This window comes from Bufo bufo, chromosome 5 (assembly GCF_905171765.1).
Source record: "Bufo bufo chromosome 5, aBufBuf1.1, whole genome shotgun sequence".
In the NCBI taxonomy this organism is placed as follows: domain Eukaryota; kingdom Metazoa; phylum Chordata; class Amphibia; order Anura; family Bufonidae; genus Bufo; species Bufo bufo.
Window position 1 is genome coordinate 532,783,366 of NC_053393.1, and position 12,857 is coordinate 532,796,222.

Consider the following 12,857-nt stretch of genomic DNA (forward strand, 5'->3'; position numbering starts at 1 on the left):
GTGGAATACATTGTCCCACACCTCCTGTCATCTCCATGACAGTGCTCTCCCACCCCTCCAGTCACAGGTGACCCGGGCACTGTACACACACGGCGGCCTCCTCACCGCATTCCTCACACTTCACCTCTAAACTAAGGACGCCTGATCACGTGACAGCACAGAAGGCGGGAAAGGCCAAGAGCCAATCGGCTCGCGCAGCCCACCCAGAGGGGGCGGAGCCGCTGTGACGTGTCGGGGAAGCGGCTGATGGGAAGTGTGTGAGTTCTGCACAGCATGGCTGCCAAGGTATGTGCCCAGTGCAGGGGACGGGGTGACAGGAGGGCCCCCGGAGCGGCGAGCGGACAGGTGGACGGGGGGGGGAGCCGCAGGCGGGAAGACGCAGCGTCTGTCCTGTGACAGGGCTCCTATGGGCGCATTTCGCTGTTGACCCTGAGCCTGCCCTTGTGTGTGGGGTCATACCTGTGCTGACTGGTGGAGAGTGGTCCTGCAGAGACAGGCGCTCAGGAGGATGGTGGTGGTAGTAGTCCTTATCTTATACAGAACTGTTTACACTGCCTTTCACACAAGGGGGGTACTCCTAGCAACCAATGAAATGTTAATCTCCAGGGACAGGTGGTACTGAGGAGGAGGAGGGTGGTGGTGGTAGTCCTGTCACATCCAGCTGAAAGTAGTCCGTGGATTATTCCTAACTGAGTACATTGCCTTACACAAGGTAGGTACTCTCATTGAAAGCCATTAAGGAGATGGTGGTGGTGATAGTCCTGTCAAATCCAGCTGAAAGTAGTCCGTAATTGATTTATAATGGAGTACACAAGGTTGGTACTCCCAGCGCCCCCCTGAAATCTCCAGGGACAGGTGGTACTCCCAGCTCCCCAGCTCTGCTGTCCCCGAGGACACTGTATCAGCTCCTCCAAGGACAGGCGGTACTCTGTGTCCGCCATCACATCTGTCACTAGACTGTTTCATCCGTGAAGGGTCCGTGTTTGGTCCGTGTCTGTTTTTCTGCGCGCAGTGTCTCCTCCGTATTCCACATGTTAGTTTCCAGAGCATCTCCTATCGATGGTCCGTGAAAACCAGCAAGCTGCGGTTTTTGCGTCCGGTCTGCAAAAATCGAACGAACCAGATTTGACATGAAAATGAAGTCAGTAAGTCAGTGGTGGCAGATACGTTTATTTTATTTTATTTATTTTTTTCGTTACCACATCGACTTACAAAGATTTTAATGCCGGACCCGATTTGTTTCGATTTCATACAACCACATACCAACGGAGCGGATGCATAGCGATGTAGTATGAAACATCCGTTTTAGGCCTCATGCACACGACCGTTGTTCTGGTCCGCATCCGAGCCGCAGTTTTTGCGGCTTGGATGCGGACCCATTCTCTTCAATGGGGCCGCGAAAGATGCGGACAGCGCTCTGTGTGCTGTCCGCATCCGTGGCTCCGTTCCGTGGGCCGCCAAAAAAATATAACCTGTCCTATTCTTGTCCGTTTTGCGGACAATAATGGGCAGTTATATCAATGGCTGTCCGTGCCGTTCTGCAAATTGCCGGATCTTAAAACCTGAATAAAAAAAACGGCGATGTGAAAGTCGCCTTAGTTGTCCCTCCGTGCGCTTCCGTAGTCTGCTTCTAAATTATGATGAGGCGTGCGCAGGTATGGCAGTCCGTGCGCTGTCTGTAGAAATGATAGCCCCTGTTTGGTGTCGTTGTTTTTTTTTTCCTCTACTTTTTCACCTGTTTCCAGTTAAAAAAAAGTATTACATTTGCTGGGGCTGGAGTTCCGCAAGAACAGGTGGTACTCCCAGCTCCCTTACTGTGTCCTCTCCTACAAGGACAGGTGTTACTCCCAGCTCCCTTACTGTGTCCTCTCCTACAAGGACAGGAGGTACTCCCAGCTCCCTTACTGTGTCCTCTCCTACAAGGACAGGAGGTACTCCCAGCTCCCTTACGGTGTCCTCTCCTACAAGGACAGGTGGTACTCCCAGCTCCCTTACTGTGTCCTCTCCTACAAGGACAGGTGGTACTCCCAGCTCCCTTACTGTGTCCTCTCCTACAAGGACAGGCGGTACTCCCAGCTCCCTTACTGTGTCCTCTCCTACAAGGACAGGCGGTACTCCCAGCTCCCTTACTGTGTCCTCTCCTACAAGGACAGGAGGTACTCCCAGCTCCCTTACGGTGTCCTCTCCTACAAGGACAGGTGGTACTCCCAGCTCCCTTACTGTGTCCTCTCCTACAAGGACAGGTGGTACTCCCAGCTCCCTTACTGTGTCCTCTCCTACAAGGACAGGCGGTACTCCCAGCTCCCTTACTGTGTCCTCTCCTACAAGGACAGGCGGTACTCCCAGCTCCCTTACTGTGTCCTCTCCTACAAGGACAGGCGGTACTCCCAGCTCCCTTACTGTGTCCTCTCCTACAAGGACAGGCGGTACTCCCAGCTCCCTTACTGTGTCCTCTCCTACAAGGACAGGAGGTACTCCGAGCTCCCTTACTGTCTCCTCTCCTACAAGGACAGGAGGTACTCCCAGCTCTTTTACTGTGTCCTCTCCTACAAGGACAGGAGGTACTCCCAGCTCCCTTACTGTGTCCTCTCCTACAAGGACAGGCGGTACTCCCAGCTCCCTTACGGTGTCCTCTCCTACAAGGACAGGTGGTACTCCCAGCTCCCTTACTGTGTCCTCTCCTACAAGGACAGGCGGTACTCCCAGCTCCCTTACTTTGTCCTCTCCTACAAGGACAGGCGGTACTCCCAGCTTCCTTACTGTGTCCTCTCCTACAAGGACAGGCGGTACTCCCAGCTTCCTTACTGTGTCCTCTCCTACAAGGACAGGAGGTACTCCCAGCTCCCTTACTGTGTCCTCTCCTACAAGGACAGGAGGTACTCCCAGCTCCCTTACTGTGTCCTCTCCTACAAGGACAGGTGGTACTCCCAGCTTCCTTACTGTGTCCTCTCCTACAAGGACAGGAGGTACTCCCAGCTCCCTTACTGTGTCCTCTCCTACAAGGACAGGCGGTACTCCCAGCTCCCTTACTGTGTCCTCTCCTACAAGGACAGGAGGTACTCCCAGCTCCCTTACTGTGTCCTCTCCTACAAGGACAGGCGGTACTCCCAGCTCCCTTACTGTGTCCTCTCCTCCAAGGACAGGCGGTACTCCCAGCTCCCTTACTGTGTCCTCTCCTACAAGGACAGGTGGTACTCCCAGCTCCCTTACTGTGTCCTCTCCTCCAAGGACAGGAGGTTCTCCCAGCTCCCTTCTCCTACAAGGACAGGTGGTACTCCCAGCTCCCTTACTGTGTCCTCTCCGCCAAGGACAGGAGATACTCCCAGCTCCCTTACTGTGTCCTCTCCTACAAGGACAGGTGGTACTCCCAGCTCCCTTACTGTGTCCTCTCCTACAAGGACAGGTGGTACTCCCAGCTCCCTTACTGTGTCCTCTCCGCCATGGACAGGTGGTACTTCCAGCTCCCTTACTGTGTCCTCTCCGCCATGGACAGGTGGTACTCCCAGCTCCCTTACTGTGTCCTCTCCGCCATGGACAGGTGGTACTCCCAGCTCCCTTACTGTGTCCTCTCCTCCAAGGACAGGTGGTACTCCCAGCTCCCTTACTGTGTCCTCTCCTCCAAGGACAGGTGGTACTCCCAGCTCCCTTACTGTGTCCTCTCCGCCATGGACAGGTGGTACTCCCAGCTCCCTTACTGTGTCCTCTCCGCCATGGACAGGTGGTACTCCCAGCTCCCTTACTGTGTCCTCTCCTCCAAGGACAGGTGGTACTCCCAGCTCCCTTACTGTGTCCTCTCCTACAAGGACAGGCGGTACTCCCAGCTCCCTTACTGTGTGCTCTCCTCCAAGGACAGGAGGTACTCCCAGCTCCCTTACTGTGTCCTCTCCTCCAAGGACAGGCGGTACTCCCAGCTCCCTTACTGTGTCCTCTCCTCCATGGACAGGTGGTACTCCCAGCTCCCTTAGGCCCCTTGCAGACGAGTGTGTGCGGATTAGGTCCGGATGCGCGATTTCACAAACAGTTATTCAGTTTGGTCTGCAATCGCGTTAAGTTTTTATTGCGTGTGTGCAATGCGATTTAATGCGTTTTTTTATGCGATTTTCATGCAGCTCCATTCACTTCTATGGGGCCAGCATTGCGTGAAGTTTGCAGAATATAGAACATGCTGTGATGCAACCAACGCATGTGTACACAGACCCATTGAAATGAATGGGTCCGGATTCCATGCGGGCGCAATGTGTTCGCATCACGCATTGCACCCGCGCGGAATACTCGCTCGTGTGAAAGCATACGAGCGAGTTTTCTGCACGGGTGAAATGCGTGACGTGAGCGCATAAAACCCGCACTGAATCCGGACCCATTCAGGTCCTGAGGGGTTAATTGCGGCGGGTCATGGCGCGCAGTAATAGAGGCCAGGTATGGGATATGGCCGGCACATGCAGGCTACGTTTGTATTCAGGCATATTAACTATATTCATTGGTGGCACAGTGGCCACAGCCCCTCCCTTCTACTCACCCTCTTCTAAGTATTATATTAATTGTGGGGCCCCCCCCCTCCACACGATGAAATCATTGGTGGCAGTGGCCCCAGGGTGGCAGCTTCTGATCGGAGCCCCAGCAGTGTAATCGCGGGGGGTTACCATGGCAGCCAGGACACTACTTGAAGCCCTGGCTGCCATAGTAATCTCCCTGCTGCTGTGTGTACTATGCACAGGACAGCAGGGAGAGTGTGAGGTCCTAGTCACCCTGATAGAGCTCTGTTAGGGTGAGTAGGACAAGGGTTCTAAAAAAAAAAAAAGTTTAACCCCCCCCCCCCCCCCCCCGCATTATTCTGAATCTGTAGCCTGGCGCTTGCTGCCGGCCCATATCGTATCTCCAGTTATATGTATAAATCTTTAAAGGGGTATTCCCATCTGAGACAATGGGGGGCATATCGCTAGGAAACGGGATGGGTGGCCACAACCAAGCGCTCCCCCCATAGAAGTGAATGGGAGCGCACTGCGCTTGTGCGGCCACCGCTCCCATTCACTTCTATGCGCAGTTAACCCTCCACCACTTTTAGGGCTGGCGATATGCCCCCCCCCCCTTCCCCATGGTCTGAGATGGGAAACCCCCTTTAAGAAAATGTGACCTGCTGCATTGAGGGACATCGCTTGGAGGAGAGAATACAGGGTTGCACGGAGGCGCTGTATGGTGGCCAGAGGTCGCGCTACATTTTTTCTGGAAGAGTAAAAATACTCCTCCTACCATTTTTGAGGAGTATTTTTAGCAGATGAGGAGCACGAAAGTTACAGTGATTCAAATAGTAAATACGAAGGCCTACATAACATTAAAGGTTTGCTATTTATGCAGGGAAACCATTACTAGTATTCTAGAACTGTCGTCCATGCATAAATAGCAAATTTAGACAATTTTAAATTTAGCTGACATCATATACTAAACATAAGACCACTGCCACCTAAACAGTGCCACCAGTTTTTGCTGGTATAGACGCGAACAGTAGACTCCTTATTACAGTCATTCCTCCAACGCCTAAAGCTGAGGACCCCGTTACATGAGAGCGCCCCCCTCTGCAGTGGTCACAGATTGGAGTGAACTGCTTTCTGATAGTAAATGGACGTTCTGCTATTGAAAACTATTAACTGCCTGAATAAGGTACGTTAAAAACAACTTTATTGTGTTCTTTTATAAAAAAAAATCGGTTCTCCACCAAACCTGGCGATCAGGCAAGTAGTGTGAACTGCAGGTGTATAAAGGATGATATTTATAAATACTTCCTCCTCAACTCTCACCAGAGTGAGTATTTATAAATATCATCCTTTATACACCTGCAGTTCACACTACTTGCCTGATCGCCAGGTTTGGTGGAGAACCGATTTTTTTTTATAAAAGAACACAATAAAGTTGTTTTTAACGTACCTTATTCAGGCAGTTAATGGTGGTCTCAGATTGGATGCTAATGCTACGTAGTCTTAGGGTGGCACAGAGAGATCTGCAGGGTCAGGTTGGCACAGTATGAGGCTACGTGGGCTTAGTGTGGCACAGCTCTGCAGGGTCAGGTTGGCACAGTATGAGGCTACGTAGTCTTAGGGTGGCACAGAGAGCTCTGCAGGGTCAGGTTGGCACAGTATGAGGCTACGTAGTCTTAGTGTGGCACAGAGAGCTCTGCAGGGTCAGGTTGGCACAGTATGAGGCTACGTAGTCTTAGGGTAGCACAGAGAGCTCTGCAGGGTCAGGTTGGCACAGTATGAGGCTACGTAGTCTTAGGGTGGCACAGAGAGCTCTGCAGGGTCAGGTTGGCACAGTATGAGGCTACGTAGTCTTAGGGTGGCACAGAGAGCTCTGCAGGGTCAGGTTGGCACAGTATGAGGCTACGTAGTCTTAGTGTGGCACAGAGAGCTCTGCAGGGTCAGGTTGGCACAGTATGAGGCTACGTAGTCTTAGGGTAGCACAGAGAGCTCTGCAGGGTCAGGTTGGCACAGTATGAGGCTACGTAGGCTTAGTGTGGCACAGAGAGCTCTGCACGGTCAGGTTGGCACAGTATGAGGCTACGTAGTCTTAGGGTAGCACAGAGAGCTCTGCAGGGTCAGGTTGGCACAGTATGAGGCTACGTAGTCTTAGGGTGGCACAGAGAGCTCTGCAGGGTCAGGTTGGCACAGTATGAGGCTACGTAGTCTTAGTGTGGCACAGAGAGCTCTGCAGGGTCAGGTTGGCACAGTATGAGGCTACGTAGTCTTAGGGTAGCACAGAGAGCTCTGCAGGGTCAGGTTGGCACAGTATGAGGCTACGTAGTCTTAGGGTGGCACAGAGAGCTCTGCAGGGTCAGGTTGGCACAGTATGAGGCTACGTAGTCTTAGGGTAGCACAGAGAGCTCTGCAGGGTCAGGTTGGCACAGTATAAGGCTACGTAGGCTTAGTGTGGCACAGAGAGCTCTGCAGGGTCAGGTTGGCACAGTATGAGGCTACGTGGGCTTAGTGTGGCACAGAGAGCTCTGCAGGGTCAGGTTGGCACAGTATGAGGCTACGTAGTCTTAGGGTGGCACAGAGAGCTCTGCAGGGTCAGGTTGGCACAGTATGAGGCTACGTAGTCTTAGTGTGGCACAGAGAGCTCTGCAGGGTCAGGTTGGCACAGTATGAGGCTACGTAGTCTTAGGGTAGCACAGAGAGCTCTGCAGGGTCAGGTTGGCACAGTATGAGGCTACGTAGTCTTAGGGTAGCACAGAGAGCTCTGCAGGGTCAGGTTGGCACAGTATGAGGCTACGTAGTCTTAGTGTGGCACAGAGAGCTCTGCAGGGTCAGGTTGGCACAGTATGAGGCTACGTAGTCTTAGGGTAGCACAGAGAGCTCTGCAGGGTCAGGGTGGTAGTCTTAGGGTAGCACAGTGTGATAATGTACTGTATGTAGTGCACATAGTGGGATGTAGTGTGATAGTGTACTGTTATACTGTTATAGTGTACATAGTGATACAGTATACGGTATATAGTGTGATAGTGTCCTGGACTATAGTGCACATTGTTTAATAGTGTACGGTATATAGTGGGACAGTGATGCTTTTCCTTGGTCACTACTGTCTGTGTGTGAACCCGACCCTAACGCTCATGCAGCCTCCCTTTCCATGGAGCTTGCAGCCTCCTCTCTTCTCCCCTGTTATCTTCAGGACTTGCATTGGCAATGAGAGTAGGGGTATCTGTAAGTCAGTCATGCTGTGACATCTGTGTATCAGCCCCGCAGCGGGTACACGGGCACACGGGCACATCAGTCTGCTGCACCTATAAGCTGCTCCTCCTTTATTTTTATGGCTATGGGACAATAGAATGACCTGCCCCGAGGGTCTCCCTCCCGTGTCCTCGCTGTCTTGCAGCTGGCGGTCAGACCCAAGTCTGAGGTCGGTGCTGCTTGCTGCTGGTCTCCTGTTGGCGTGTCTAGCGCTGAGACCCTCGCTGACTTCTATAAGCAGGAGTCTGAAGCGCTCGGCCACTTTTCCTCACTGCTGAGCGCGGTAGTGAAGACGGTCCCCTAGACCTTCTATTGAGGCGGTCTTCAGTACCGCACTCAGCAGGGAGGAGAGACGGCGCTCGGCTGCGCGCTGCAGACTCATCACTACAGGGAAAAACCAGGCGCTCAGATCCGGGACCCCCACTAAATTTCACTACACAGCAAGGCCACTTACCCCGCCAGTGAGGATCGTGCGCCATAAGCTCCGGCAGCCCACTCAAACTGACCAATCACTACGCTCCTTACTGTAAGGAGCTTTGTTATTGGTTGTTTCAAGCAGCAGCATCGGAGCGCTGCCCTCGCCGTTCACAGCGCTCACTGCGCTGATGAATGGCAGGGAAAAGTCTAAGGTGTATTGGTACGCCTTTTTCCAGGGAGTAAAATGGCCTGAACAGGCGTCTATGACGCTTGTACAGACGTTATTGCGACCTCTGATGGTGGCGCACACAATTCTGTATGAGGTCTTGCTCGGAGTGTGCCTATAGGTCTGATGTGTCAGGTGGCGTATAGAGGTGTATGTTGTCCTCGGGCACAGGGACTGCCACTTATCTATAGGTCAAGTGTCTCGTGACCCCCGGCTGGTGTGTAGCTCCTGACATTGAGCAGATCAGCCCTCGGCCTGTGGGACGATGATATCAGGGCAGTCACAATTTGTCTGCGGTGATTGCAGCGCGGCCGCGGCTCTGCTCTGTGTCCTGCGCACAATTACACTGAACGTTAATTGATTGTCGGCTAATGTCATTTTCCCGTCTGGGTTTTTTTTTTCCTTTGCTTCCCTGTTTGTTTTTTCTAGCAGGTTACCCGACGTTTAGTACCTGACGCTGATTCGATGTGACGGAGCGCGGCGGCGTAGACGGCGCTATTCATTTACTGCCTGTAATCAGATGAGGTCTCCTCGAAGGAGAGGTCGCGTGTATTTCCGGCAGACGGAACGGGAAACTTGTAAATTGTTGTAATCGTAAGCTCCATTGTAAAGTGGAAATCGAGTTACCCCCGATGCCGGGAAAGGGAGCGCTCTCCTGCTGGTGCCACCACAGGCAGACACGGAGTCCTGTGGAGTGGGCATCAGCTGGAGACAGATGGGTACAATTTCATTTAAAGGGGTTGTGCCATTAGGGCAATCACTGTGCTCCCCCGTTTGATAATAATTTTATAAGCCTAGTCTATGGTGTCGCGCTGAGACTGCAGCACAAAAAGCCATAGACAAGCATTATAAATATATGTCGCGCAACATCAATGTCACGCTACAGAGGTCGCTGTGTAGCCCTAGCCTTACCCTGCCGTTCTTCTGTAACCTGCGCAGGAACCCTGAAGGAATTTTCCATCTGAACTGATACGCTAGGTTATGACTAGTTTGTAGGGGTTGAAGCTGGCCATACACCTTAGACATCCGTCATCATTTCTTAAAGTCTTCTCAGTGGGGGAGGGGAGTGACCTGCTGCCGACATCTCTATCGTTGCGTTATTCCCTGTGTCAGACTGAAACCCAACATGCTCAATCCTTTTTTTTTTTCTCTCCGACATCTGTTGTTGGGGAGAGAGTCGGGAAAACCTCCATTAGATGATCTGCCAGTCCGGCCTAAATTGGCAGGAGTTGGTGTAATGCCGGGATCAGCAACCTCCAGCACGCCAACTGTTCTGAAACTACAACTCCCAGCATGCTCCATTCACTTCTATGGGAGTTACAAGAAAAGCCAAGCAAGTGGGCATGCTGGGAGTTGTAGTTTCACAGCAGCTGGAATGCCGAAGGCTGCTGAGCCCTGGTTTATGGACAGCTTTAGATGCTTTCTTAAAGTAAAATTCCATAGATCCCTATGTACATGGGTCATGCACTGTTGTAGGCCTTTCACCTTTCCTTGGATCCACAGGAGTAAGGCTACCTGCACTCGGGTCCGGCCTGTCTTGCAGGAATTCTTCACGGATTTCTGTGCACACCAAAAAACGCATGTGTTTTTGGTGGAGATTTGAAGTTTTTATTTTTATTTTTTACATCTCACTCACCCACATAAACGATTGACATGCTGGGAATGTCAAAAACCATACGGCAGGTCAATTTCCGTACGGAATGAAAGCTCCCAAGTGTATTACGCTGCGCTTTTTGCACACGAGAATCTGCACACAATCCGCAACGTGTGCAGGGAGCCTAAAAAACGTGCCGAACGTGCTTCCGCCCAACAGTGTGTTCGGTGCTGTCACCGGCTCTGATGGGCAGGCTTTAGCGCTGTAAAACGGCTAGGACAGCGCTAAAGCCCGCCCATCAGTTCCGGTGACGTCACCGGGCTCACTGGGGGGCGGAAGGAGAGCCTGGTACGTCACCGGATCTCCAGAAAATGCCTTTGCCCTGGGCAAAGGAGAGCATCGGAGCATAAACTGCTCCGATGCTCTTGTCAGGGGGGCTGCCTGGGTGAAAATGGAGGTATGTCCGGGTTCAGCTCTGAACCCAGACAACCCCTTTAAAATGCTGAATGGCCCTCTTTATTTTAATTTGTATGGACAGGTATGTGCAAGATGGGGAAAGGGAATGTATTGCTGAATAAGGCCCGTTTCACACTTGCGTGGTTGCATTCCGATTTTGAGATCCGGCAGAGGATCTAAAAACTGGGCCTAAAGGGTTCAGTTTCATCCCCGTTCGTTGTCAACGAGGACAAAATGGAGCAGGATGTCCTCCGTTCCTTTTGTGTTTTTTGACCAGACACAAAACCGCTCCAAGCTGTGGCTTTGTGTCCAGTCTGGGAAGCGAAACAAACCAGATCCGGCAGCGAAATCAATGTAAGTCACTGATGCCAGAGCCGGAAAAAAAAACAGATCCATCACCCATGGACTTAGAATGATTTTAGTGCTGGTTCCGGTTTGTTCCGTTTCGATGTAACACAACCGCATACTAACGGAAAGGATGCTTTCGGATGTGTTAACATTAAACAGAACTATTGTGGTCCGATTTTGAGATCCTCTGCCGGATGGATCTAAAAAAAAAAACGGAAACCAAACCACAAGTGTGAAACAGGCCTAAGTCCTATTGCGAGTCTGAGAAAGGGACGTGCCAGTCAGTGTGGGTACTGCCATGGCCTGTCTGATGCCATCCAGTGGCCCGGTTGAGCAAAACTGACCCACTTTGTTATTTTAATTCTGTTCTGGCTGACGGGGAAGGTCCCCACCCCCATTAACGCCATGTGTCTAGGGGTTGTGTTTTTTGTTAGATATACTGTGGTAACCAGTTTTGGATCCTCCAGTGATCACCTGTAATCGTATCATCAATCCAGGAGCAAGTGTTCAGTTCTCCTGCAGCGCCAGATCAACGAGTTGTCCGTTTAGTGCAGTGATCTCCAATCTGTGACTTTCCACCTGTTGCAGAACTACAACTCCCTTTATACCCTGATGGCCACAGGCGAGGGTCCCCCCCCCCCCCCCCCAAAAAAAAAAAAAAAAGGGATTCCAGGATTGAAAAACAGGACTGCTTTCTGCCATAAACGGCACCACCCTTGTCCATTGATGTGAATAGGGCTAAGGCCGCTTTCACACAGTCAGGTCAGTGACTGTCAGGAGGGGGTCAATAACGGAGAACAGGTGGGAATCTTTCCATTATACCTTATCTCCGTGTAGGCTTCTCTAATGGTTTTGGCTCACAATCGCTGATTCCTCGCTGACTGTGTGAACGCAGCCTTAAAGTGTAACCGTCATGTTTTCTTCAAATTTTTGCACATGTTACTGCTGCAGCAGCATTATGCATAAAGCAATCTTTAGTTTCTTCACATACTACTGTTTTCCTTGAATTTTTCCCTTAGTTACGGCTGTTTAAACGTTTACAATATGAGGACCTTCTCAAGATGGCTCCTCTGCCAGTTCTCTGAGGTCAAAACTGCTTTCCCTCACTTCCCATACACACTTTCTGTAGCCAGCAGCTCCCTGCCAGCCAATCAGATTGGATTACTGAGAGACACGCCTCCTCACTCTGAAGCCTAATGCAGGCCTGCAGTGTGAAGGACCTTCTTCCTAGTCGAAGACAGATGAGCCATAGCAACTGTCTTTTAAGGGAGCAGTGGAAAAGGACAGGAGACATTAATGAAAGCTGTTATTATAAGGTAATTACAGGTCTTTTGATAATCATTGACAGACTAACGCAGGTATACATGTCTAGATCTAATAAACTACTAAATAAAAAATATGACAGTTACACTTTAAGGCTGTATTACACTGGGCGATTTTTCGGGCGATAATCGCTAACGAGTATTGAACCAGCTCGTTCATCGGGCGATTCTGATTTTTAAGCATGCTTAAAAATCAGCGCTTGCCGGCGGCATTAGCCGTTGCTCCTCCCCATACTCCGGAGGAGAGCGCTGCATAAAATAGCAACAGTCTCCTCCACTAGCTAGCAAGCGATTGCCAGGAGGGAAGGGACAAACGCTTGCGCAGTCGGCCTGTGTAGTACAGGCTTTAGCGGAAGTTTCGGACACAGCTAGTGGACAGGCATGGTGCTGATTCTGGAAACCCCCTTCAAGCTGGGACCTCCATAGATCAGCTGTAATCTGTGTGGGTAGAAAGCATTGAATTCCCCTGGGGGATATATCTAATGATAAGTGGGTTGACATACTGGAAGGAGTCCCCCAAGGTGTCCCTGAGTGAACAGGGCAAATTGTCCCAACTATTTATCATACATAGAGTATACAAAACGCCAGTGTTCCTCAAAAAGGTTGGGAGTAAGAATGGATGACAAGTGTCCAAAGTGTATGGAAGATGGTGCGGATTTGTTACATATGCTTTGGTCTTGTACAGTAATAGGTAATTTTTGGGAGGAAGTAAGGAGTATGATTAATAGTAAAATGGCGTTGACAATTCAAAAGGATCCCAAGGTGTGTGTATTGGGGTA

The 12,857-nt window shown here is 51.1% G+C and overlaps 1 protein-coding gene across 1 annotated transcript in view; it reads left to right on the forward strand.

Annotated features, from left to right (window-relative positions):
* Positions 1-208: 208 nt before the first annotated feature.
* SLC25A13 (solute carrier family 25 member 13) overlaps positions 209-12,857 on the forward strand; it is a 133,726-nt gene continuing 121,077 nt past the window's right edge. Inside the window, exon 1 of the mRNA XM_040431237.1 lies at positions 209-285. Within this exon, the coding sequence (XP_040287171.1) occupies positions 274-285 (12 nt within the window). The 5' untranslated portion in view covers positions 209-273. The remainder of the gene's footprint in view (positions 286-12,857) is intronic.